Source organism: Vidua macroura, chromosome 13 (assembly GCF_024509145.1).
Source record: "Vidua macroura isolate BioBank_ID:100142 chromosome 13, ASM2450914v1, whole genome shotgun sequence".
Lineage (NCBI taxonomy): Eukaryota > Metazoa > Chordata > Aves > Passeriformes > Viduidae > Vidua > Vidua macroura.
Genome location: NC_071583.1, coordinates 20135726 through 20162963, shown reverse-complemented (window position 1 = coordinate 20162963; position 27238 = coordinate 20135726). Strand labels below are relative to the sequence as shown.

At 46.3% G+C, this 27238-nt stretch overlaps 1 protein-coding gene across 5 annotated transcripts in view; it reads right to left on the bottom strand.

Annotated features, from left to right (window-relative positions):
* The window catches only part of FBLN2 (fibulin 2), a 92574-nt gene that overhangs the window by 64946 nt on the left and 390 nt on the right, over window positions 1-27238 (bottom strand). The window contains exons 1-2 of one of the 5 annotated variants that reach the window (XM_053989557.1): window positions 26357-26508; window positions 1306-2760 (exon numbers count right to left, since the gene is read on the bottom strand). In XM_053989557.1, coding sequence (XP_053845532.1) covers window positions 1306-2635 — 1330 coding nt within the window. In that variant the 5' untranslated portion in view covers window positions 2636-2760; window positions 26357-26508. Of the gene's footprint in view, window positions 1-1305; window positions 2761-16064; window positions 16120-20746; window positions 20769-26356; window positions 26509-27238 lie in introns of those variants that run through there. The other 4 variants (XM_053989559.1, XM_053989562.1, XM_053989561.1 and 1 more) reach the window with 4 other exon arrangements.

Here is a 27238-nt window from a genome sequence, read left to right as displayed (position 1 = left end):
AATTTCAGGATACTCCACCCATTTTTCCTTTTTCGAAAGAAAAAGGCAACTTTATATAAAAAAATCTTCTTTAAAGTTGCATCAAGAAATGGGTTATTGTGTGTCAGTCCTAATTTGGGCCCATGTATCATACACAGCCTTGGTGTGTGGCTCAGATTTTGAGGGAGGCTGAAGCAAATAAAAAGGAAGTCAAAGGAAAAGGAAAAAGCTGTCATCTCCACCCATGGACCTGTCACACTTTCTGTTTGAACAGCCACAAGGTGCTGTGTGTGTCAGGACTTAAGTGTCTGAGCTCCAAATGTGCTCTCCTCCTCCCATCTGTTAATGGAGAGCATTAAACTTCTTAAGCATAAACTTCTCCAGATGGACTGGACAGCTCAAGATTTAAGGGCTACCTACACAGCCCAGGAGAAATGCCACTGCCCAGGGACTCATCAGTATTCTCTGCAAGCATCCTCCAGCTGAGTCTTGTGAGAACATTTTGTGCCACATCTTGAAAGAGGAGGTACTGCTCTTGATTTGATGAAAAATGAATTGGAAATATGGGCTGTAGATGCGCTAATTTACAGAGATAAAGTTTGCATTCATTACAGTAATGAGCATTGCAGAAAATGTATAATCAATATTCCCTGCAGATGTCAAGAGGAATGCAGAGGCAGGGAGGAAATACGTATACTTGCCACAGCTGATCATAAACATCATAAACTTCCAGCCCCAAAAAAACATTAAGCAAGAGAGAGCCCTTTTTCTCCCTACTATTCCTCAGGGAATATCTCTCGAGTTCTTAAACTAATGAGCTTAGACAGGCTTTCAACCATGAGATAAATATTACAAGTGCTCTAAATATTTTTATTTAGAAAGTGAAAGCACAACTGTTTCACTTCCTTTCCAGAAGAAGACAAAAGCTACAAATGTAATTACACTGAGTTAGTAACTGGAGATAACTAATTAAATCCTTCTATGTAGAGGAAGATGTTTCTTTAACATCACAACAGAAGTTAAAAGTAATTGAAGAAAAATGCCAGAGTTTAATAAATCATCATCTGAAATAAAGTTAAAATACCAGAAAACCCCATCCACTGTCTGTGAAATCAAAGCAGGGTGGACAACAGTGAAACGGGACCTATTCTGTGAAACAGAACACAAACCACCTCCTGAAGGGATGGATGAAGGTTGGTGGTGGTTTGGTTGATTTCAAGGACATGTGCAACAGTAAGAACAACACAGCAGAGGATGAGCACCAATGTTATCATGAGTAAGAGTTCTCTAGAGTTCTCTAGACACCCCCACTGGAGTCGTTCTTACCTTCTGGCAGCCTGGGGTTAGCATGGATGGAATTGGGGTCCCCGTCCTCCTCAGGATGGTACCGATACAGCGTCTGCGACTGCTTTGGGGAGGACTGGCTGCGGTCTTCCTTCAGAGCAACCGGAGGAGAGGTTGTTGCACTGAACTTCACCTTGGGGAAATCATTCCCCTCAAGGCTTTCATGGGATGATCTTGCTGAGCTCAGCTCTGTAAAGTTCACCTCTTTCAAGCCCTGATACATGCTATTCTCTGGCTCTTCATTCCTGGCATGTTTTTTCATTTTAGAGTGGGGGGCTCTTTCTTGCTCGTTCCTCTCTTCGTTCCCTTTTGGTTTCCTCTCCAACTCCTCCAGGTGCTGAGGTGTCTCGGTGGTGGCTGTGGTGTGCTGTGGAGGAGCCCTGGTGGTGGCTGGTGCGTCCTTGCGTGTCACCTGCTGGAGGGAGGGTGCCGTGGTGCGGGGCAGCCTGCGGCGCTCACCGCGCTCCGTAGCGCCGTGGACTTCGGCAGGGCCCTGGGGCACCGGGGTGGTGCCAGGCGCCGCCACACCCTCGGTGTGGGGGTCAGCTGGGGCTGGGGCCGAGGGAGCCACGCTGGCCGCCAGGTAGTCATAGTCCTCACCCTGCTCCTGGCTGAGGCTCTCATGCTCCAGGTGGGACGAGTAACTCCTGTACTTCTTTGGAGACTCCACCTGGGTGTTGTCTCCCTCAGAGGCCTCCTGGTCATAGCTGTAGGGATCGTCATAGTGCCGCTCAGGCTCGCCGTCCTCAGCGTCCCCCGGGCTGGCCGTGTTCAATGAGAACGTGTCGCAGTCTGGCAGCTGGTAGCACATCAGCTCCCCGCCAGCATTGGGGCAGTGGCAAACCTTGCAGGGGGGCATGTGGAAGGTGTGCCCTGCCACATACTTCTGTCCCTCGTGCAGGCAGCCGATGCGGCCGCACTGGGGACAACCGTCCGCCGGCACCACCGCGTCGATGCAGTTCGGGGGCAGCTCCGGGCACAGCATGAACTGGCAGCTGATCTTGCCCCCTCCCTTGGGGCATGAGCACTCAGTGCTGCCAAAGTCCACGAAGTAGGACTGTCCCTCGGGCACCTTGCCGTTGACGAAGCCCACGTTGACGCAGTCATAGTACTGGTAGCCCTCGCAGGTGCAGCCGTGCTGCAGGCATGTGGCGCAGCACTCGCCGGGCTCCAGCACGTCCTCAATGCAGTTCTCCAGGGCCTGGCACTCGGTGCCCGTGCAGTCCCTCTGTGCCTGGCAGCTGCCCGTGCACAAGAGCAGCAGAAGCAGGGCATTCCAAGGGCTCTGCTGCCAGCTCCGGGCCCTGGCCATCTTCTTCCCGAAGGAACACGGCTCCAGTCCAACCTCGCACGTTCAGCCTTGGCTGCTCTCCTGGAAGGCTGGGGGTTCAGCTCCAAATCTGTACCAGCCTCCTAAGTTACCTTTTCTTATAGATCCTGGAGTAATGAAAGAAAACTCTGTTAAAGACTACACTCAGCACATATCCTGTTAAACATTAGAGGTCTTTAAAAGTTGGGATGAAATCCAACATCTGGAAACCTAAGGACAAAAATTAATCATAATGCCTTCCAAGCATTAGAGGCACTAAGTTTGGAGTTGGATGCTTCCCCCACCCCTGTTTTGAAAAAGAAAGGAAGAAAAAATGGTTGTGACAGCTCTGTTTTGAATCTGTTCACAAAACATATATATTTCAATAAAAGGAAGGCCCTTCTTTATATTTCAGTGCCTTTTTGTTAATCTTTCCAGCTAAAAAGATTTTTTGGCAGAGAATAAGTAAATACACAGTTCTTCCTCTGCAGATATGAGCTTAAGATAATTATTCTTTATGCTTTAATTACAAAGACCCAAATCTTAAGGAATTTTTATAGACAAAACTTAGCCTTGGGACGTGAGAATTTGTCTGTACACATGTTAACTCAAAATCTGGAGTTTTTTCTGCCTCCTTCCCCCACTGAGCAATCTCTTGCACTTCAGTCTTCAGCATTAACAGTTGCTCCAGCAACTTTGCTCCAGCAGGGCTAAAATAGAACTTCTTTGTGTGTTGTGGTTACTTTGTGGTTACACATCATACTAACTATCCTGTAATACATATTAAGGGCCGGATCCTCTGCTCACAGAGGCTGGCACAGCTCCACAGCAGGACTGTGGTGCACAGAGGGATTGATTCCAACTTCACAGAAGGACATTTACAATAATTGAGGGTGTGCCACCAGTGGCAACCACTTATTTTAGTTTTGACAACACCAGCAGTACTTTTCAGTGAATTACTATACTATGAACACACAATATACATCTATACATACATGAACTGCCATAACAACACTGTTAAAATGCCTTGAAGAAGAGAACATAGTTTGCTTTTTAATTACTAAGCCCTTTGAGCATCAAAAAGTTCAAGGGTTAATCAGCTGGTGTCCTTTATATCAAAATTATGCTCACAAAGCTACACAATTAACATGGAAAACCACTTAAAACAAAAAAACAATTTGCCTATAGAATTGTATGGAACCAGCAATCTGATTATTTTCCCAGGACCCCTCCCATCATCAAAAAAACCAACAACCCTAAAACATTTATCTAGGGGGTAAAATACAGCCACATCACCCAGAACAATGAACCACACATGCAACAGGAGTTGTGCCAGAAAATCCATTCAAAAAAATTACTTCTCCCATTCAAAGGGGGCTTCCAACAAGTCTGCTCAGTCCCTCTGGCAAGAGGCCAGGTTGTGGGAAAAGCGTGCCTGTTCTGATAAGATACGGACAAACCGTGCTAAGAATTTCCACAGTTCTGCCCTGGAATCCCAATTACTTCAGTACTTTATACAGAAACAGAATTCTTACAAATGTAGGTTTCCTACTACTAATTTGAGTATATTAGCTGAGTGTGCTAAAGGAGAGTGATTGAAGGAAAAATAAAATTGTCAGAAAATACAATAATGGCTTGGAACAATTTCACTTTTTCAGAATCTCATGCTCTCAAAACCAGGCTATTTCTCATGAAGGAGAATTTTCAATATGTGGTGCTGAAATTAATTCTTCAGAATGCAGCCTGGGAATTAATAATTTATCCTGCTTTCAGCAGCTTTTCCAGGTAATACAAATTTGTAATTGTTACATTGCTTTAGCTGGGAAATAATGAATGGGAGGACAAGTACAGGTGACTTCTGTGAAGCGCTCACAGCAGGACTTTGTCACATCCCCTCCTGTGGTACCTCCTGGCTGTGATGCCTCAGTGCAAACCCCATGGGGAGGCAGCTGAGCTCAGCTCTGCCCTGGCCATATTCCCCTTTTTACATCAGGCTTCCCAGAGAGCCCCAGCACCCAGCATGGGCCATGAGGGTGTCAGAGGCACAGGTCTGGCAGCCTCTGTGTGCACCAGGGCAGGGCCAGGCATCACCTGTGGGACAGGTAAGGGGTGAGCTGGTGTGAACACCCCAGCCAACCAGCCCGTGCTGGGGCACAGCTCCAGGTAAAGGGGTCCCCAAAACGCCTCAGGCACATGCTCAAATTCCCAAAAGAAACCCCTGTGCTGAAGCAAGAGGCAGAAAGCAGTCATCCCTCACAGGGAGAGTGCTCAAGGACGGCTGAGGGTTTATCACAGGACAGTCCTGCTTTGGTGAAAGGAGCTGCTCCTTTCTGTCACCCCCTGCCCCCTTACCCCCACCCATTTCTATCCAAGGGTTTGTTTGCTTGCCTGGATCACTGCCAATCCTTGCTCTGTTCCCATCCTTGCCTCTCACCCCTGGAGAGCCCAGAGAGCTCATGGCCAGCCCTGTCCCTTCTCCTGCCTCTCACACTTTCTGCTCTGTGCCCTGCTCAGCCCCCTGTGCCTTCCTCTTCCCACCATTTCCACACCCTTCAGCATTTGGCTTAACTGATAAGGCTGAAATCCTTATAAGCCCTTCCTCCATGAATGACACCACAAACCTTCTCTTTCCTCAGGCTCACTTTCCTTCCTCAGAGGCTCCTTGCTTTTGGTGCAATGACTCCAATAAAAAGTATCTTTTTATTCCTTTAAACCACTGTGTTTCCCTGTGCTTTCTCCATCTGTTTCCCACACCCATCACTCCCCCAACTCATAAACGCACATATCAAAGAAAATCTACTTCAGGCACAGAGAAAACCATCTTTGAGGGAAGAACAGACAGGGCTGCTGAGCCCCACTGAGCCCTCATCCCTGCACACAGAGTTGTGCTCCTGCCAGCCCCGCAGCTGATGTGCTCCACCTCTGGATCCCTGCCCTGTCCCAGCACTGCAACGATGCTCTGGAGACAGCAGCTCATTACTGGGGAACGGCATTCAAAAGCTGGAGGTGTAAATAAAAGTCTGAACCAAGAGGGTAAAAACAATACACTATCTCTGTAGGACAGGGGAGTTTAATACCAGCAGATGTTATTGCAATAATTTGTTTCCATTAACTATTTTAATGCTTTCCTTGATGTCCTTTTACACAACTGGAGCAATACACAAGGGCTTCACTAAAATGAGAATTGGTTCTTTGTACTCTCACCAATGTCATTCACCCACTCTTGCCAACGTCACTGACTTTTGCTGTTCCGTTGAGTGACAAATTATGCCCTGCACACCTAAAATAAAAGTCTTTCAAAGGCTTAGTTGAAGGCTCTACAGAGCTCTGCAGCAAGGGAACCATGTGCCACCTGTGCCAGCCCTCATGCACTGCTTCATGTCCCATGAGAATTCCATTCATGTCCATTGTGGAATTTCCTAACCTTTATCTCCTGCTCTGCTTTGGTTCAAGGGCTGATCCTGTCAGCTTTACTGGGGTTTACTGGTTTCAGATTTAAAGAATTTGTTGCCATTCCTGTGCTCATAATACCTCCTGAGCAAGTAGGAGTGTCCATGCAAGAGAGGGGCAATGCTCTGGACTGAGAGTGAGTCCCTCAAATTCTACCCACGTAAACGTATGAGGTAAACCAGCAGTAAACAGAGGATGGTCACACTGCCGCAGCTCCTTATGCCTCGATTCCTTCTTTAAAAAGTATTCCTAGGAAAGACAGAGTAAAGACACCTTAAGGAAAAATCAGCTTTAAAAGGGTCCAAATAAGCATGAACTGCAGGCATACATTTTCATGGGAAGCAAAAGCAGATGAGCCCAGTATCTGCGTGATGGGACATTCAAGGCTAACAGCAGCAGCCATCAAAATTATAACTAGTCCTGGCTGAAAAACACAATATTTCTGTCTCTTGGCAGGGGAATAAAACAAGATTTCAAGACGCTTATTTCAATTCGGTTTAGGGCCAAAAAGTTATAAATTTTGACATTTTTGCAAAACAATATACTCCAAGTGATTTACTTCATTCAAAGCCATAACATAAAACCAAAAGGAAGAATGCTGACTTGATTAAAATTGTTCAGTCGTATTACTCTAAAATGTAGATGAAACCAGTGTGTTCCCACAGAAGATCTAGACATTTTAAATGTGCAATTTCTTTAAATTAAGAGGAGCATTTTACTGGGAGATTCTTTTTCCAGATGGTTTCATTTCAGTGCTGAACCAGAAAGCTTATTCTAGGTAAGCAGAGGTGACAGAAGGCACTCTCCTTCAAAGACTTGACACAAAGACAATGTCTCTGTGTGAAGGGTGCCCCAGAGACATACAGAAGGCGGGCACATGTGGAAGAGATACCACAGGAGCAACAGCATTCTGTCAAATGTTCACTGAACAAAAGGAGGCAGCCATTTATAAACAAAAAGCAGTAAAGAGAATAAATCCAGTGCACTGTAGGAGAACCCACTGACTTCCATCTTTAAGATGTACCTGCAATTTCACCAGCTGCAGATTCCTGTAAAGAGGTTTAGACAGAACAATTCTTTTCTCTGTCCCACCTCTCAGTCTCTCACTAAATTGCCATTTTCGAGGATGACAGCAACAGAAATGCTGGTTTGATGTGAACTTCCACTTTGAGAGTGAGCAGGGCCAGATGCCAGGCTGATGTAAGAGCAGGAGGTGGCAGCCATCTGTGCAATCCATCCCGTGCTGGGTGCTGGGAGCACAGGCCCTGCTGGGTGTAACTGAGGGGGCAGCCCCCGAGCCTGCCCAGGAATCCACACCTAGGGTTCAGACACATAAAGAAAAAAAACTGTGGGAAAGCTAGTGCCAGGCTGGCACTCACCACCTGTGCATAAAGCAAGTGTCCATCAGCCCACAGAGCTGCCATGAACAACTCTCCTGGTTTCCCAGTGCCAGCCAGCTGAAACTGGCCCTGCAGGTTCAAGCCGTACATGAGCAGGGACCAAACACAGCCCTGCTCTGTGCTGGTGAATCTTTTGGTGATGCTGAATCTCTCTCACAGCAGTGAAAGCTCTGCAGAAAGCAGGGCAGCAGGCAGAATCACATGTGCACACCCGTCCCGAGGAACAAGGGGAATGTATTTCTCCAGTCCGAGCATTTTCACACCTCTGCACAGGCAGAGCTCCGGGCTGCTGCAGCTGCCAGCAGCTCTCACTGCCTGCGGTCACAGTTTAGACTGAGGGAGGAGGAAGGGAGGGGACGGAAGGAAACAACAATTTTAAAACAATCCCTTTTAAATGCAAGAAAAAAATGGAAATTTGTGAGAGCATTTGAATCTTGTACGAAAACCAGAAAAAAACCGTAAACCCAGTAACTCCTGACTGGACTGTGCCAGCCCATGGATTAGATCTTCCTTTCACACCCTCTCAATCCGGAAACTTGTGATCTCACCAGGTGCTGGAAGGGATTGCTGCTGGAAGGGATTGCTGCTGGAAGGGACGGCTGCTCTCCTTGCAGAGAGAACTGCAGGGCTAATCACCGGGAGGATGAATGAAAAGGGAGAAGTGTTTCCATCACTGCTCTTACGCAACATTCAGGCCCAGGGCCCATCACTCCTGCCTGCAAATTACTGGAATCTGAGCTGAGCTGAACCCCTGTGTTGGGCAGAAGGAGCAGAGGGGTAGGACGAACCTCAGGGTAAATCCCAATCCAAGGAGCTGCTTTTTGTTATTGAAAGTAAAGCACTCTGGAGTTGTCAACACTCTGGTTCTTGGCTAAACAAGCCTGTGTTCAGGAGTCATAGCTTTTGCAGGCAGTTTTCCTCAGCTTTGTTTTCAATAGGAAATCAGTTATCATTAACCCCTTTTTCATGGAAAAGCTTTTAAAAATGGACATTTGGGAGTCTGGAGGATTTTTACTTAATTCAACAGCGAACTCAAGAGGAGACAAACAAGAAGAAAGCAGGATGGGATCAAAACTCACGCAGCCTCCCAAAAGAGCTCCGATAAGAACTCCCTTCCCAGCAGAAGCACCCTGGGGCAGAGAGGCTGCAGAAGCTTCCCAGGACATTCCCCATGCCCAAATTCAAACAGGAACCTGACATGCTGCAGTAATGGAAAAGCATCACCCAAGGTATTTCAGCTGAAGTAGCCAAGCATTAACAGAAGTGACCAGGCAGCTCTGGGACTTACTCTTCCACAATGTGCAGTGTTTGAAGGCTTTCTGAAGTCCCAGAGAGCAAAGGCAGCCTTTTACCAAGGGAATGACAGAGCCAGGGAGAGGAGAATCATGTCTTGGGGCTATTGTGTCAGTGCTGCCCTTCAGCCCAGCCCAGCCCAGCCCAGCCCAGCACAACAGGGCAGGTACTTGGATTCCAGAGGAGTGAAATTCTGTATCATTGGGAGTCTCCAGTGCAGCAGATCCAAAGTGACTCATGGTGAGCACAGCAGCTGCCCGGGAGCCAGAGACAAAGGGCTCACATGGGACACAGGGAGCTCAGCATGGGCTGTGCAGGGACCAGAGCAGCAGGGACAGGCCCAGGATTCTGCCACGAGAACCCTGACAAATCGATCCTGGGATCCCTGATAAACCCACCATGGGATCCCTGACAAACTGACCATACAATCCCTGACAAACCAACCACGGGATCCTTCATAAACCCACCATGAGACCCCTGATAAACCCACCATGGGATCCCTGACAAACTGACCATGGCCAGGTCCCTCTCTGGACAATGCACAGGAGACTCAGCAAGTCCTGATAGCTGGGCCAGGGTCACAGCTCTGCTGCAGGAGCCAAACTCTTACACTGGAGTGAAAATAAATGTGTTTGCTATTGATACACTTTTTTTCTCTTCTTTTTACATCACCAAGTTTCAGGTGACTATATATACTCCCTAAAAACACAATTAAATAATCCAGCTATTTCCACACCAGCCAAAGAAATCTGGGAAAAGATTAAAGCAAACTCAGCAACAGCCACTCAAAAATGTTTCCCAAGGCACAGCCAACAAAAACTTGTCAAAGCTCATAAGTTATGAACTAATTTGCACAGGGAGAGCTCTTTTGGCAGCAGGCAGGTCCCTGAGCTCCACAGCACCTTGAGCAGCCACACATACGTGGAGACAGCCTCAAGACAGGGCAGCACAGCTCCCAGGAGCCAGCACCAGCTTCAGGCTCAGGTGAGCACTGTCAATACTGGAGGCTTCTCTGATAAGTGAAAGAAAGAATTTTTTCTCATTTATTTAAAGAGCTGCACTCCTCTCTTCCCTCTCAGGAAGGAACAATTCCCTAGTTTCCAAGATGTTCCTCATTATTTAGATATTTACCATTTCCCAAAACTAACTTAATCACAACCCCTGCACAATCTCATAACCTCATAACACTCAAATATATCCTTTCAAGATCCTGGACTAGATTTCTCTCTCTCTGCTTCCTTTCTCTAATCGCTCTGCAGGATGCTCCAGCCCCCTGCCCCTTCCCACAGTTTTACAGAGCTCCCATTTGCAGGGCTGCAGTGCCTCTCACCAAGGAAAGAGCCTGCAGCAGGGACAGTGGCATGCAAAACCTAAGATGTCATTCCCACGCCCGCTGTGATTGCCTCTCCCCATTTTGCCTTTCCTCCATGAAAAAATTCTGATACTACTTAGAACTCTCTGTAAGCAGCAGATTTAAGTTTTGCATTTGTTTCTTTTTTTGTAATCCAGTCTTCTGCTATGCACTTTGAACCCCACTGCCCTAAGCAGTGACAGTAATACAGACCTTTTGTTGGGAAATGTGTTGGTTGGAACATCTGAGCACTCCCTACCTATTTCAGGCAGCTCTTTCCTAACAGTTTAAACTGAAAATTCCCCTACCCCCATCTAAAATCCAAATTAGGCCAAAGAAAGCCTACTATTTAACTGACAGCTTAGCAAGTGGCCTTTCCTGCCATGTGTGCTACCATGTGGCAATGTGGAAATAATTAATAACGGTTTTCATACAGGGAAGGCTGAAGGGAGCTGCCAGGCAGCTTTGCACAGTGTACCTGAGAGGCAGAGCTGCCTCCATCACCTGAACTTCAGCATCAGAACTGAGGAATGGATTTGAGACTCTCCAGAGGAACTCAGAGGGATTTACTTGAGTCTGCCAATTAATTCCAAATCAATGTCAAAACAAAATGTCAATACAGCAGGTTTGCAGCAAATTATTTTTCTGTAACTGCGTCCTGACTTTTTTGTTATCATGATTAATGGTGAAAGTCTAGCTGTTGGGCATTGAAAAATGCCCAATTACTGAATCTGGTTGAGGATCTGCCCATGTATATTTTGGTCTGAAGAAAAGGAACTCAGACTTGTTTCAGCATTCGTGCACATGCTTTCTCAACTTCCATGAACTGCAGACAAGAGCATATGTGGACTGGACGTACCACGAGGCATATTGCCAATTATAAATTAATAAAATCCAGAAAAAACAGCAGTAATCATTCCCTGGGAACAGTTTCCTCTCATATGGTGACAAAAGAATGTCCGTATCAGGGTTATTATATATAGCAATTAAATTCTTCAGCTAAACCAAAAAATTTTTATTTTAATAGAGGAAAGACTAGAACACTTGGTTAAAATGGTCTCATAGACATGTTGGTTACCACAGGCATTAAAAAATGGAAATCAAAGCCTACCATTGGTTGAGGACTTTGAAAAGTTTTAATGCAAAAAAAGTGCTGGAAAGAAACCTTCAATTTTTTCTCGTGAATGAAAGTAAATCGCTGTAAATGAAGCTGCATCTATCATGCTGCTAATCAGTCAGCAGCCACAGATGTAATTCATTAATCCGAACTGTTCCTGCACAAACTTTCCATAAAAGATAATGGAATTAATTTGGTTTGGTGAGTACCAAACTGAAAAGGAGAGAAGCCTGCTCTGCTATTCCATCTCAGAGCCATCATGCAGAGACAAAAATAATTCCAGGTGGGGCTAACAGAAGTCCCACATGCACTGTGCCTCCATCTTCCACCTCGGGTTTATCCTGCACTTTTGCCTGCAGCAGATGTGGAATCGTGTATTTTGACTCCCTTCCTTTGATAGGGAACAGATCCCAATTGTCCGGGGGTAACCTTAATTTGCAGAATAATTTGCTGGAGATAGGAGCATGGATTTTTCCTGTTTCTGCACAGAACCCCAAGCTGGCACACTCAGTGATAGTTTGCCAAGTGTCCACATGCATTGGGACAGCTTCTGACCTCAGATGCACGTGTGCATTTCTTGTGTTCAGAACAATTTGTGGTTCTGTACCATATTCCATCTACAAACCAGAATGAGATTAGAAAAGCAACTCTTGTTTATTTTGTAAATTACACATTACATTTTCTAATACCACAGGAAGTTACTATGATCTGTTGGGTAAGCTTGCAACCCAGGCTCTTGAATACTTTAATTTACTGATCATCACCCAATACAAGTAAACCCATAATCACTTGCGACTACAGGTGGAATACTCAAAATAGAAATCCCAGCAAATCAGATGATACTGCATTAACAAAAAATGCTGACTGAATAATTGTATATGTTACCTTATAGTCACACACATAATTTAAACAAGAATACTTTTTTCTTTATCATCATCTTGGCTGTGTTGAACACAATGACGAAACAGTAAATTCAATCTGATTTTCATCACAGCAAACAATACTCCAGCTAAAGTGGTATTGACTAGTACGAACAATTTGTTTGGTCTTGGCACATTAAAATACATGTTTATGTTTTGGTCAATGATCTTCTGGAAGGGAAGGAAAGTATTTTATTTTCCAGCTGAGGAAATCCTATTACTGTAAATATAATTAATACAAGGGGAAGTACAAGGGGGAATAAATAAGGGGGAATTAGTAAAAGGGGAAATAAATATTTAGTACAACAGAAGAAGAATGAGATTGTAGTCCCTCCTTCCCCATTAGTTATGTACAGTCCAGCACATGAAAATTAAGATAGAAAAGTTATTAACATGAGAGATGAAATAAAGTCTCCCAAGAGTATAGAATATTTGGTATTTAAAACAATGAAAGAAGGATAAAAACCCCACCAAGGAAAGCAGAGGAGGTGCAGTGGGAGGTATTTCAGCTTTCCAGACTCCCCTGTCAGTGCTCTCTGAGGTGCAGCCGCCCAGCAGCGAGAGGCACCTGCTGAGAGCCTTCCTGTGGCACGACCCTGCCTCACCCTGTGTGATGGACACGCTCTGGCAGCCCAGCCAGACGTGCACACCCAGCTGACTGAGCTGGAGCCTGGCACGGGGAAGATTTTCACTGGATTTCAGTAATAAACCGTACACCAATTTTGAAGGCTCAATTCTGAAAGCAAGCAGCCAATACCAAGATCTTGGGTAACCAAAGAACAAGAACAGAACAAAGAGGTCCGTGAGTTTAAGTTCTCAGAAGATCACTGGTGCAGTTTAACATCGGTTTTCTAGAAGTCACCTCGCTGATGAAGTTTTCTACAGTTAGTGGAGGGCTGGGTAAGACTTCAGAGGGCAATTAATAAACTGTTTGGGATGGATGCATTGTCCCTTTGCTCTGAGCTTTACCACAGAATTCCAGATTGGTTTGGACTGGAAAGGACCTTAAAGATAATCCAGTTCAACCTTCCACTTCAGCAGGTTGCTCCCAGCCGTGCCCAGCCTGGCCTTGACACTTCCAGGGATGGGAAGCCCACAACTGTGCACCATACAAAGACAATACATGATTTACATGATACATACCTTAATTTTGGGTGGATAAAGCTGCAGAGCCTGTGATTTTTCACTTCGCAAAGGACAACTCTATGGGCAATATGAAGAAAGCTTACAGAATTGTAAGGAACACAAATAAAGTGAAGGGGATATTCCTTCACCAAATGTGGACCACAACACTGCAGAGGCCAAGGAGGAGAAAGCAATCATTCCCTTGGAGGTCAACTGGGAGAATGCCAGCAGAGCACTGAAAAAAATTATGGACTCCATCATTCCAGCAGTTCCTGGTCATCCAGAGGAATGGAGAAGGAAAATGGTGCAACACCTCACAATTCTGCCAATCCTCTGTTTCACTTACAAGACAAACTTCTATGAAGGGTGCAAGGTGTGCATCTAGATGGTGATGCTCCTCTCAGAAATGTGGGGTGGCCACATTATACATGGGCATGATAGAGACTGTCAGGATCTGGATTTTCATTGTCTCCATGCTCTTCTCAGAGAGCCAGAGCTCTAAAAATCAAACAAGATACAAAAATAATGTGCTCGTTATACACAGGCTCCTGTCAGTACACGCTGACCACTCACACCCTGGCCACTGCCTCCCAAGGCCTGATAAAAGAGATTTCCCGTTTGGGATGTTTCATCAAGGTAAGTGTTCACCTTTAAAATAATACCAAGCAGTACCTTTCCACATTACCTTCCAATCTGTACTACCACCTCAGCCCACAGTCACTGTTCTTCCTTCAGTAGGAGATTTTGAGTTGTTTGACTTTATCTTGTTTACTTTACATAAATGCTATTCCTTCCTTACAGATGGATATGATCTGGTGAAGACCTGGAACATTTTATCCCATAGCAAAACTCATTCAAAAGTACCATCTGTTCTTCCTGCAGGGGCACAGTACTGCTAGAAACTGTTTAACATTCCATAAATAAAGACCATATAATGGATAGCTCATTGTTAAAGTGAAGCAAGGCATCATTTGGAATCTGATGACAGACATTTTGCTGGGGTTTTGCCTTAAAAATAGTATCCAATGTATTATTTTTGGTTTGCTTTTAAAACATCACATTCAACATTAAACAGCAAAGGTGGGTCACAACGTGACCTTAACGTCTGGCTTAATCCCCGCTTCCAGCAGGGTCCTGGCCAGTAACTTCAGGGAGAAAGAGAATTGGAGTGGGCCACTGGGTTATAACAAATTCACTGCAACACCAAATTCTATTCTCCTTTCCCCTGGCATGTGTCTGTTGTATCTACACTTTCTAAGAGAACAGAATTCAATCTTCGAGTTTAAGAGCCATTAAAATGTGTCTTAGTTTATAGATATTACACTTACTCCACTCACACACAGCTCTGCACTCTGCCTTTCACTGACTGGTAAGAAACCCCATAATGGTATGAACTGCCATTTGCCATTCCTTTCTACACCCCAATACTACGATATTTAATCAGTAAAAAGGCTGGACAAAGTCCAGCTGTGAGTATGTATCATCTGAGTCAACACTGAAACAGCCTCCATTTGCCATTCATACAAGAAAACCACAGAATAAAGAAGGGGAAAAAAGAAAATTACAGCAAAAAAAAAAAAAAAAAACCTGAAATACACACAAAAGGAATCAGCAGTGTTTAACTGGAAAAAAAGGGCTCTGTAGGATGCTGCCTCCAGAGTGGGACACAGCAGTCCTGTGCCCTGTTCCTAGGGTTTCCTGGGGCCAGGCACCCTAGGTCCCCTGTCACCTACAGCTGTGGGAGCTGGGCTCCAGCAAATCCACACAACTCGCACTCTTTAGAGCAGGAACCCAGCACGGACCGTCCCAGTGACACAAACCAGCCCACAACATTTGCACGCTCCCAGGGATAGGAATGATCATCTCAAAACTCAATTATTTCAGCCCAGAAAGTCGTCATTTAAGACCCTGTATGTAAGTGTATATAATCATTACCATGTCTTTGGGAAGCTCTCACACCACTATAGTAAAATCTGCAGAAGCAAAAAGCACTTTTAGCCCAGCCATTCCTAATCCCAGAGACAATGCCTACATTTTTCCATCACATCAGATCCTGGATGGTGGGGGAAGGGCAGGAGTGTGAGGAGAGGGGGAAATGCAACTTGAGAAGTGGTAAGTGTGTCAAAATCTAAATTACTTGGAGATATTTTGCAGCACAATTCTCCTTTATGCCCGTGCAGCTCAGTTCATATGGCTCACATTCAGCCTGTCACAGTGAATCACTGCTACTCCTTGACTTACATTAACAAAAACAAACCTAACTTTCACTCCAGCCTGTGAGGTAAAACTTTGAATTCCCAGTCAAAAGGCCAGAAGTGGCATTAAAAATAACTGTTTTTGTAAGAAGCTCACTTTGAGGAGAAAACAAAACAAAACAAAACAAAAAAAAAAAAAAAAAAAGCCCATGAAGATCTGACTAATAGCACAAACACATGCGTTGCTTATGGAGGATTTTACAAAAAAGCAAAAAGCTTTGTCCACGAGCAGCAAAGACCCAGCTTTAGCAGCCTTAACTAAGAAAGCAAACCCGCCCCTCTCTACTTAAGTCTTTAAACTGCATCGAACTGGAGATATTTAACAACAGCTTTAGAGCCTAAAGAACAGTTAAGTCAATCTGGAAAACAAAGTACAAAAACCAAAGTGAAACCCAGCCAGACACAAGCTCTGTAACTAGCAGAACACAAGGCACAAAGCAAAGCCAGCACTCACAAAGTTATTTTACACTTCTCCCAGCAAATTTGCAACAAATGTCCAGTTAGGAAAGATTTCTCCTGACCTGTGTATGAGCAGCAGTGCAGATGTGGCGAGTTCTCCTGTCACCTTTTGTTCCCAGCCATGTCAGCTGTGCTCTGCTCCAAGTGCTGCTCACACTCCCAAATCCCCTTTTCCAGCTCTATCTTAGGAACTGCCCAGATTTTGTAGTGTAATCTGAGCAGGGAAGTACCATGTGTCTATGATATGGTTAATTCACTTTTTACCCCCTGCAACGCTTAAGGAAGCTGCTTCACATTTCAAAGCTGAGCCTAGGGCTGCCTGACCCAGGTAAAGCCAGGGCAGCACTGGGGCTGCCTCCTCCACCCCAATGGGGCCCTAAAATATCTCATTTCCCCCTCCCAGACCCCAGAGGGGATTCAGGGGCTGCTGAGGCCCTTGTATCCCTTCCTCTGCGTGTCTGGTGCAGCAGGGACTGCAGCCCCAACACAGAGAGGACTCCTTGCTGAGGGCCACCATCACCATGCTGGGGCCACCACCATCCCTATGGCCAAAGCCAAGGCTCATCACTGAGGTAGCTCTGGTGAGGCCCCTCGAGACCCAGCAAAGCCCTGGGCATTTGGTCTTGGATCTTTGGCAATGAAGATGATGCACATGTTGGGCTGGAAGAGTCCCATCTGTTCTCTCCAGGGTTGCCATCAGCTAAGCAATTAACAGTGTCCAAAAACCAAGCCTCTAAACTTTGTCAATTAACTCTTCTGTTAATATTCTTCTATTGTTATTGATCTACTTCAGGTTTGAGTTTGAAATTACCATTGTGCTTGACAAGAACACTACACTGAGAGAAGGAGGAAATGCCTCTTCTTCCCAAATTCTGCATAGCGGAGAGTTACACCCATTGTGAAGCTGCCAAGCACAAATGCACCAGAGAAGGTGCAGAGGAGCAGAGGGAAAAGAGTCCCCAAATCCTGTCACTGCTGCTGGTCCAGCCCCAGCGCCACTCTCAGGTCCCCAACACTGGGCACCAACCCCAGGGATAACAACCAGCACCAGCCTGGTGCAGGCATTTCCTGAGTGTTTGCTCTCGAGAAGGGTGAAGTGCAAACTGACACAGGCTGTGCTATTCCCCAGCTTCTGTGCAAGCAAAATCCATGGAATCCCAATGTCAACATTGTCAATGGCCCAACCACTGCTACATCAAGTCAGGGAGGCCGAGGGAGTCCCACTTGGCAAGGGAAAGGAAGGTCTCTGTTCCTCTCTCCACCAGCCCTGGGCTGATGGGGGAGCAGATAGAGCTGCTTTTCAACAGCCAAGAGAGGGCCCCTGAAAGAGATTAAAGGGAAGCAACAGTCAGGGATCCTGAAGAGGAAAGATGTAAGACAAAAAGATGGCAGAAAACAGAAAACCTTTGGGGGAACTTTTGACTCTTGGCCAGAAGGAAACAAAGCAATTTCATGTAAAGAACATGCTTTTTAAATACTTGCCCTGGTATTTAACATCTACAAATACCTTGTGTGGGATTTCTGAGAACTGCATTCTGCATCTTTGAGCTTTCCTCTCTTCAAGCTCTTGACCTGTTGCATAATTTACTAAACCCAGTTGTGTTTGAAATTAGCATGTTGGTAAGGTAAAACTTGGAATAACGTAATGGACTATTTCAGAGAAAAACATATATTCTTCAAGGATGAATTCAACATCTCAGCTCAGAAATTTGATCTCAATTGGGGTGACAATTTCTTACAAAACAAAAGCAACAAAAAGGAAGTGAAGTGACCTCAAAGGTTAGGAATAGATGCCAACAGTTGTCTCTGCTGATGGCTGTGTTTATAGCACAGTATCACAGAATGGTTTGAGTTGGAAGAGACCTTAAAGCTCATCTTGTTCCACCTCCTGCCATGGGCAGGAACACTTTCCACTGTTCCAGGGTGCTCCAAGCCCTGCCCAGCCTGGCCTCGGGCACTTCCAGGGATCCAGGGGCAGCCACCGCTGCTCTGGGCACCTGTGCCAGGGCCTTGCTGTGAAGAATCCACAGCCCCAGGCAGCACCTGCACTGCGCCCAGCAGCACTCCATGGTCCTCACCTCACCACCGTGGCAGTCCAGGTGCCCCATCCCTGACTGGTGTGGGTGACCTCGATTTCTGTGCCCACCCAGCCCTCCAGGTGAGGCCAGGTAGGGCTGCATGGCCAGGGCAGGGCACAGCTCACTGCAGGAAGCGAGCTCTTCACTGCCTGATTCCATTAGCCTGCAGAACCGGCTATAATTTGCTGAAATGATGATTAATCAAATCTTATTTTTCTCTAAAGCAGCTAATGAACAGCCAATTAAGTGTCTCAGTAATTCTCAAATAACTCATGGAGTGACAACTACCAGCTATTTAACAGCACAGGCATGGCAGTGAAAGCCAGCCTGGCTAGAAGGGCAGGAGGTGTGTGACCACCGCATCGTCCCAAAGCCAACTTTCTTCCCCACTTCAGATCACCACCACCACCCCATCCTCACTGCATGCTCCCAGGCCTTTGTGCCCACTGGTGTGGAGGGACAGGGAGCCCTCATAGTGCTACAGAGCCAAGGGACAGGGGATGGGGTGCCATGGGGACTGAGGACTGGGGTGCCCAGGGGACAGGGTGCCATGGGGATAGGAGATGAAGTGCCATGGGGACTGCGGTGCCCAGGGGACTGAGGACTGGGGTGCCCAGGGAACCCCACAGCACCCACACATCCAGCTGGAGGAGCTGGGCACCCAGGGCCTGCCAGTGCCGCCTGTCTCATGGTTCAGTTCACATCCTTTGCAGACTCCAAACAAATCCACAAATGCTTTGTTTTGATCATGTAAATCAGGGTAAGATTAAGATACATAAACACAACTTAGCGCAGTTACCCAAAAAGCAAGGAATGACATTTTAAAAAGAATCCATAATCTTTGTTTTTTGAAGTATTTCTTCAGTGGGAATTGTGCTGGAGCAAAGAATGCAAAACCTAGAAGCTTCCAAGAGGGGGTCATGTGAAATTACTCTATTTCAAGATTTTTCCAAATCACTAACATTTTGACTCTGAATGTACTTGTAAGAATCTGCCAAAAAAACATCAAACCAGTCAATTTTTTTTTTTACAGTTTGTAACTGTCTCCTTTTTTCCCAGGTCTTAAAAATGTTTTTGTAGAGAACTTATGTCATTTCTGTAGAAACTTCTGCAATCCACAATGACATTGCATATTTTTTTTTCAAGTAAAAACAAGCCTCCCAATAAAGAACAAAGAACATCCTTTGTTTCAGATGAAGAATTTCAGGAGAAACCACAAAATGTTCAAGCAAAACATTAAACATTTGATTTTCCACCCATTTTGCCAACAGTCTAAGTTTTCCCATACTTCTAATATCAGTGTCAATAAGGAGGGGAGGGGTCGGGAGGCAGGTCAGATGGATGACAGTCACTCTGCAACTTAAAACCTGTTAATTAAAAAAAGATGAAAATAGGATGTTTTGAAGAAAGCATTTTTTTTCTTTTACTTAGCTTTTCTTTTTAATGAGAAAACAAGACCTGCTTGTTTTACCCATCAGGAAAAAACAGCATTGAGGGAAAACTGGAAGTTGTTACTTGAGTTATTAGAGAAATCCTCGGCTCTGCCCCTGAGAACACCCAGCTCTGCAGCCACCTTAGTCATCAACATGAGAGTCCTGTCATTTGTTAAGGCCCAAACATTATTGATGGCAGATGTTATTTAGGCTCTTTAAATGAGTTTTCAAAAAGCAGGCTTAAAACCAAATGGAAACATTTCATTTTGAAACCATTGGAGGTTATTTGAAACACACACATGCTTGCCTGACACACTTCACTGCCTGTTTTCACAGAATGGTTTGGGTTGGAAGGGACCTAAAGATCATCTAGATCCAACACAATTATCGAGTTCCAATTCCCAGTTAATGAGGTTTTTCCCAGTGCAAAGCCAAGCTGTGGCAGCAACATGGAACTTCATGCAGCTGCATGTTGGAGTGCCACAGTGCCCAGCACTGCACACACACACAATTTACACAATCTAAGTGCTATTTACACCCTCAGAGACAAGCAGCCCCAAACCACAGAAACATAACCAAGAGTTACATACATGAGCTGTCTGGTCTAGATATATGCTTCATCTTCATGGCAAACATCATAAAGTGTTGATTTATTTTTTAAATCGTTACAGAAAGAGAGATTTTAGTAAATTTAAGTAAACCTCAATGAGTTTCTTTCACTTCACTCTATTTAAATGCAGGAATAGAAGTGATGCACTCAAGTTAACCTGTTTGCCCAGACTGGAGAGACATTATTAAATGTTCTTTTACACATTTTAAATATTCAGACACTTGCAGCACCCCAGGGCATAGTGTGCTATGTCAACACCTTGAGAAGAATGCAAACATCTTAATAAAAGCGAGGAGAGATTACTTATCGTGCACTCTTGCTGTTAACATCTGCATATTACAAAAGCTCACGAATTATTACACACACTTTCCACAGGACATATCCTCCTGGATATGCAGGCAGCCATGCCAGGAACCAAACAGCGTGTCAGAAAGCAGACTGCATTTTTGGTTTTGCTCTGAAGGCAAATGAATGTTTCCAAGCATTCTGCAGCTCCCCTGAGCAGAGCCATTTAGTCTACTTCACCAGCTCAGAACTCAGGGGTAAATCCCCCAAACCAGTCTGCTCTGTATCACATTATATCCTTTCCAAATAGCCATCCAAGTTTTATACATTAATCATACCCAAGCTCCTACATTCAGGATCATCAGACTGGATGTTGTATTGATTGTAGGACAGAGCTCCACACGTGAGGCAGACGATCAGAACAGGACGTGCCGTGCCACCAGATGCGAGTGTCCTGGTTATGAAAACCAAATAAATAAAAAGTTGGCCTCCACAGGGCTGGCAGAGCCTCTGGGCAGGCTCAGCAGCTCAGCTCCTTCAGGTGGATGGAGGAACAGCCTCTCAGTCCTTGCTGGTTCTCTTCAGGAAAGACAGAGAACAAACCCAAAAGGCAGCAGGATTATCCTCAATAGTCTAGTGGCTAGAGATAATCCACTTGGCTTTGTCTAAAGCAAATTAGGGAGTGCTCGTGGGAACTGTGCAGAGGCAGTGGCCAGCAGGGCCCAGAGCAGGGGAGGGCTGGCAGTGGTCACTGGGGTCAGGGATCTGCACCAGCTGCCCACCCTTGACCCTGGTCTCAGGGGGTTTCAGGAGGTGCACACCACTCCAGTAACTCTGCCCAGCAGAGCTGCTACCATCTTCTCTGCCAACTCCATTTTGAGCCAGTAATACACTTAGCAAAGCCCAATTTTTTTTTTATTTTTAATCTAGTTTTGCTTTGCTATCAAAACTAAAATCTGGCAGCCTGTTCCCATGCAAAATCCTTCACAAGTGATACATTTGTGGAAGACAGCTGGAATAAATCCATGACATTTAATGACATACTAAAAGCAAACCTTGAACAAACAACTTTAAATCATTTGAAATACTACTGTGAGTAGATTAAACTCTGCAGTGCTCACATGTTACAATAATTAATCATTTCTAAACAGTGGAGTTTAATTATTTAAAAAAAAAATCATTTGCAGAAGTGGATGCTTTTCCCCATTCCAGACATGTATTTAAAGTAACACTCTCCTGTGAAAAGGTTTCACTTCAGAGTTTTAAATGTATTCTCTCATTCTGATCCGATTTATGACACCAGCAAAAGAGTTTTTCCAGCTTTTACCTTTATTTTTTTATAAGTAACCTTACCTCCAAAGCCCAGAGCACAGCACAGAAAAGCAGCAGTCTTAGAAGTTTTTTCTATAAAACACTTCAAAAATGTGATTGCCACAGAAACTGAGATAACAAATTGCCTTATAACTTAAATGGGAATTCAGATCTCATAGGCATCCCCTAAACCTCTGTCCATGCATATCCAGTATCATCCTAAAAAGTTCACAAATGCTTGGGCAGAACAGGTCTGTCATTCCCTGGGTAAAACAGCTGTTCAGTGGGAATCACACTGAAGGATTTCAGCTGGCCCGCCCTGAGCACCAGGGACCTGTGGAATTTCCCAGGAGGGACAGCTATGAGCTGGGGACAGGTACCAAGCTGAGATGGTTTAGGACAGCACAGAGTGTAAGGGGCACACCTTAAGCTGCTGCTGGCCCAACGGCCCAGCTCTCATTAAGTGAAGCCCAGGGATACACAGACAGTGTCTCCTGGCCATGGCTATAGCAGGAGCTGGCTGAGGACCAGCAGCTGGCTGGTAGTCCCCCACCACATGTCTGGCAGGAGGGACAGAGGGAACATTCACAGTGCTAGTGCAGACTCAGCTAATTCAAGTCAAAAACAAAGGTGGTTTGAGCTAACCTGGCTGGCTTTGCAGTGAGGTGGATTAAGAACACCCATAAGACCCCTTCTGCTAGCTCTGGTGGGGATATAATCTTTGCTGGTTGTATTTTCTATTTCCAAAATGTCATGTATGCCTGCCCCAGGAATTGCTTTTTTTCTCTTTCTCTCTTTCCATCACCAGTCTAGACAAAACTGCATTAAGATCCTTTCTTGACTTATGTGTACAGGTGTAAGGGGTTAGCAGTTACTAAAAGGTTTTCTGGATACAGGAAAAAATGAGCTCCTTGTCTCTGAGGTATTCTCAGTGAATAGAGTCAGGAGCAAAAAGCAGAACTAAACTAAAAGAAGTTTCATGCCAAGGATCATCAAAAAAAAATTACAAAAAATTCCTACCAAAATAGGCAGAAAGTCTGTGAGGTCCGGAGGGGCACTTTGTCAGCCTTCATGTCACAGAAAGGAGCGTGTGAGGAGTGTGTGAGTGCCTGAGCCCAGCCCACAGCAGCTGGCTGTCCATCTGTCTGTGCAGCTGTGCCAGGGACCCCGTCCCTCCCACAGTGCGTTCCTATCACCGGGCTGGGCACTCCCTGCCTGCCTTCATTCAGAAAAACCAGCCTATGCTGGGGAAAGCCCCAGGCTCCAGTGCACCCAGCAGTAAATACCAGTGTCATCTCTGCTCAAACACACTGCCCTGGCCTTGTCTGCATGCTGAAGTCAAGATGAGTGACAGGGCTTAAACTTCTCCCTGCCTCTGGCTCCAACCCACAGAGCTTAGCAAACAAGACAGACAGGAATGTATGCCTGCCGCAATGCAAAGCAAGGGATGTAATTAACACAGCTTAATTATCATGAATAGGGGGTTAGGTTTGTAATGCACTAGAATGAAAACGTAGCTCAAAGGGTCTGGTCTTGCTCTGGTCATGTTCAGCAGGAGGAGGAGTGGCCAGGCCACAAGTGAGCTGCACTTCTTCATACCTAAGTTTGTTTTGACTGTTTGATTTCCAACAGAAAGACCACAATAACATAAGCAGGAGAAAACAAACCACTTCTGGGAAAGCCCTTTTCCAAATCTCTTCTGTTTAACTCCTCATCTGTATGAACGTGGAATTGGAAAGGACTTCTTGGGATATTAAATACAGGCCCCTGTTATTAAAGGCAACATGTCACTTCCAGCAGAAAGAAAGGTTAATGTTATGCCCATGAGCTGGAAGGAAATCCAAAATTCTAATGCATGAGAATGGGGGGAAAAGCTAAACAAAAGTGAATGCATGAGCCCGTATCACGAGACCAGAGCCTTATTCTAAACATATGGGCTGGTGGCACATCGAAGAGATAAGAGGCACAATAATTAAGAGTCACAGTTTGTTCTTTCACTAGGGATCCGCATACAACTAAGAAAAACACCTCAGCACGCTCAGCCCTGGGACAGAGGAGGAAGGGGAGCTCCCAGGGCACTGTGAGGCCACCTGAGATCACAGTGGCCCCGAGGTCAAAGGCTCATGGAAGAGGCAGGCAGGCCCCAGCCAGCAGCACTCTGGTTTCTTCTGCTGAACAGCCAGAAGGCAGCTGGAGGAAAGCATGTGCCCACTGCAAGTCTTTTAGCAACCACCAAAATCTCTGCAGAATGTAAGAGACACTTCTCGTTTTGGCACAAGCAGCTAAATCCCACCTTGTACCCACAAACTATGGGAAGAAACTCCCAGGCATGGAAACATTTCCAAAAAACAGTTTGAAAGAGAAGACCAATCCTGTAAAGATTTCTTATCGCCCTGGATTAAGGAAAGAAGGCAGCAGAGAGAGGTGTGGTTGGCAGGAGGCTTGGTTTGGTTTACAAGGGATGCAAAATCTGGAGGCACAGGGATGATGGGGAGGACAGCCAAGGTCCCTTCCATCCTCAGCAGTGTCCATGCAGCCTGTGAGACCCGAGTCACCAGACATGATAGTGGTGAGAGCAACAGGAGAGCTTCCAGAACACACAAAAAAGGCACAAAATCATGGCGTGGAAGCAGCCTGGAGAAGGGCTGTAACCACTCTGTTCCTGCAAATCCAGAGGAAGGGATGTCCTTCTGCAGTGCTGGAGGGGTTCTGGCAGCATGGAAGCCCCAGCAGTGTCCCCTCCTGGAACTGTCCAGCAAAACAGTTTCCAGGTAGTGCAACACCAGGACTCCATCCCAGCCAGGGACAGATGATCAGATGCAGAAGATGCCACTTCGTGCCTGTGCTGCTGCTCCACTGCCATCCACCACCTGAGCCCCAAAAAGCAGCCTGGGGTGCCTGGAAGGTTCCATCTCACACACCTGCAGGAGTGAAGCTGCACTCAGGAGCGCTCTGGTGAGGCTCCCTGGGAGCTCACAAGCCTCTTTCAGTGGGATCCAGCTGATCCTCAGCCACACTCACCCCCCAGCCCCCAGAGATGGGGGTTCTTGTTGTCCTCCCACGAGCTCATGCCTGAGCAGGACAGAAAGAGCTTTGTTTGGAATGTCATCTTTAATGCTACCAAGCATTGCAGGGGACTCTGCCCAACATCACCTCTCAGAGGCCACCTACACTCAGTGCACAAAACTGCAGAACACCATTTCTTCCAGCTTCGAGCAGATCAGAGAAATGTAGAAGTGTATAATATCACATTATCATCTAATGCAACTGGAAAGGTATTAAAGTGGATGGATGGACAGATAGATGGAAAGTAAAGAGAGATCTCTTCAGTCACCAAAACTGATTTAAACTAAAAGAAAACCATTTTCCTAGTATTTATATACACTGCAAGGCTACTGTTTAGTTATCATTTATTCTAGTGCCACTTGCAGAATAGCCTGATGCAGTGTGCTCAGACCAGCAGTCCCACAGAAGTGGGGTCCCTGAGGAGCTCCCGGGGTGAAGATCTCCATGGCTTTTTGTTTCTTGTCTTTAGTGGAAAAGTTAAAGCTCCAGGCTCTACACTAAACTCAATAAACCCTGCTCAGAGCACTGCTTTTGTGACATAATACATTGATGCAATTAAAATAACATGGCTCCTGAAGAGTAAGGCAGCACTGGGAAAGCTTTGCCAACAAAGCAATGCCAATTAAGAGTGTGATTTTTGGAATATATTTTTAGGCCAACATCATCCCTATTAATGCTGGTATAACCGTCTTCAAAGTGATTTTTGAAGGTCCAGCTGACGCCACTTGGGAGAAGAACTAGTTAAAAGACTAGGGTTTGGCCTCTATAGGCTCCATTCTCTCATTAGGGGAAAATTTTTCATAATAAAACTAATTTCATCCATTCCACTAATAGGGGGGGGTTCATGTCCAAAGTCTTCTCAGACGATTTTAAACCCATTAAATGTCTAGCACGAGCTGTAGTTTTTGTTGTTAAATAATGCAAGCTACAAGTAAAGCCACGTTTATGGGATGTGCCCATAGCTTCCGTTTGCATCTGAAAGAACCGGGATGCCTAAAGCAAGAATGTGTCATGAGGAGGAGCAGGAAAAGGCGAGAACTGAGGTGCCGATGATCTGTTAGAAAACCACACAAACTCCAAACACCGCCCCTCTGCTCACTGCCTGTAGGTGCAAAGAAACCAAACTCGACGCTAATATAACTTGGCAATAACGGCAACTTTCCTTTCCAAAGAAAACCAAAGGTTGAGAGAGAAAATTCAATACCAGTGGGGCACACACCAGCTCCAAGGCCCTTCCTGCAGGTGTTACAGACCGTGCGACCAAACCCTCCTCCTCTGACCTCATCCCCGGCGCGGCTCAGCTCAGGGCGACCGCCAGGCTCCTGCACGAGGCTCTGAGCGACAGGGAGAGAGATAAGGTGAGGGGAGGCACGGGGGCCGAGAACCGGCTGGCTTTGGCTCAGCCCTGCACGCACTCAGTGATTGTGCGGCCGGCAGCTCGATTTCTCCACTGATCCTACGAGCCTGGTCCCCCCAGCCTTCCCCAGCACATCCCTCCCCTGTCCCCCCGGCGCTCCCGGCACAGCCCCCGGTCCATTTTAACGCCGCTCACTCCAGAAATCCGAGCATACCAGCAAGAGCAGGCAGAGAGCGCTTTTCTTAGCTCTGCCATATACCTTCTCCTCTTCCTTTCGAACTTCCCATTGGATTGCAAGCCTGCACGACTCAGTGGACGCGATTGAGGAACAATCTGGCCAGCTCTCCCTCCAGCCAAATGACATTTGCTTTGCAAACACTCTCTCACCCCGCAGGCTGCTCTCGCCTCCACCCAGTGAGTTGTTTGCAATAAACCAACAGCTCCGAAACCATCCATAGCAACTTTTTTTCCTTTGACAATTTGCCGCTTTCAAACCAACAGAGAAAAAAAAAAAAAAAAAAAAAAAAAAAAAAAAAAAAAGAGAGAGAGCGCGCAAGGAACTATCCGTGTGTTTGTCCCGGAAAGGGCTCTGGCAGCGGGCTGCAGCGGGCTCCGGGAGCGCCCTGGGCTCCGCGCCCGCGCTGCCCCGCACTTACCGGGCCGCGCCGCGCCGCTCGCTCCGCTCCGCGGGGAAGGGGCCGCGGGACCCCGGGGCCAGAGGGAGGAGCCGGAAAGCGGCGCCGGGGCCGAGCGTCGCCGGGGTTTGTCCAACCTGACAGCGGCCGGGCGGGACGGCAGCCCCGCGGCCCGACACGCCGGGACGGTGGAATGGGATGGAATGGGATGAGCTATGCAGGGAGGCTCACGGGGACAGGAGCAACCCTCAGACGGGCTCCTGGGGACCGCAGCTACACAGGAAAAGAAAAAGCCGGGGGTGAGCGGTGAGTACCGCGCCTGCAGGCTGAGGGGCCTCACCTGGCTCTGCTCAGGCTAACGCCGCTCTGTCGACCAAAGGTGGCTTCGAGGTTGTACTATAAGAAGGGTTTTTCAATTTCTTTTTGTCCCACAGCTGCTTACTGAGACGTAAGTAGCCCCA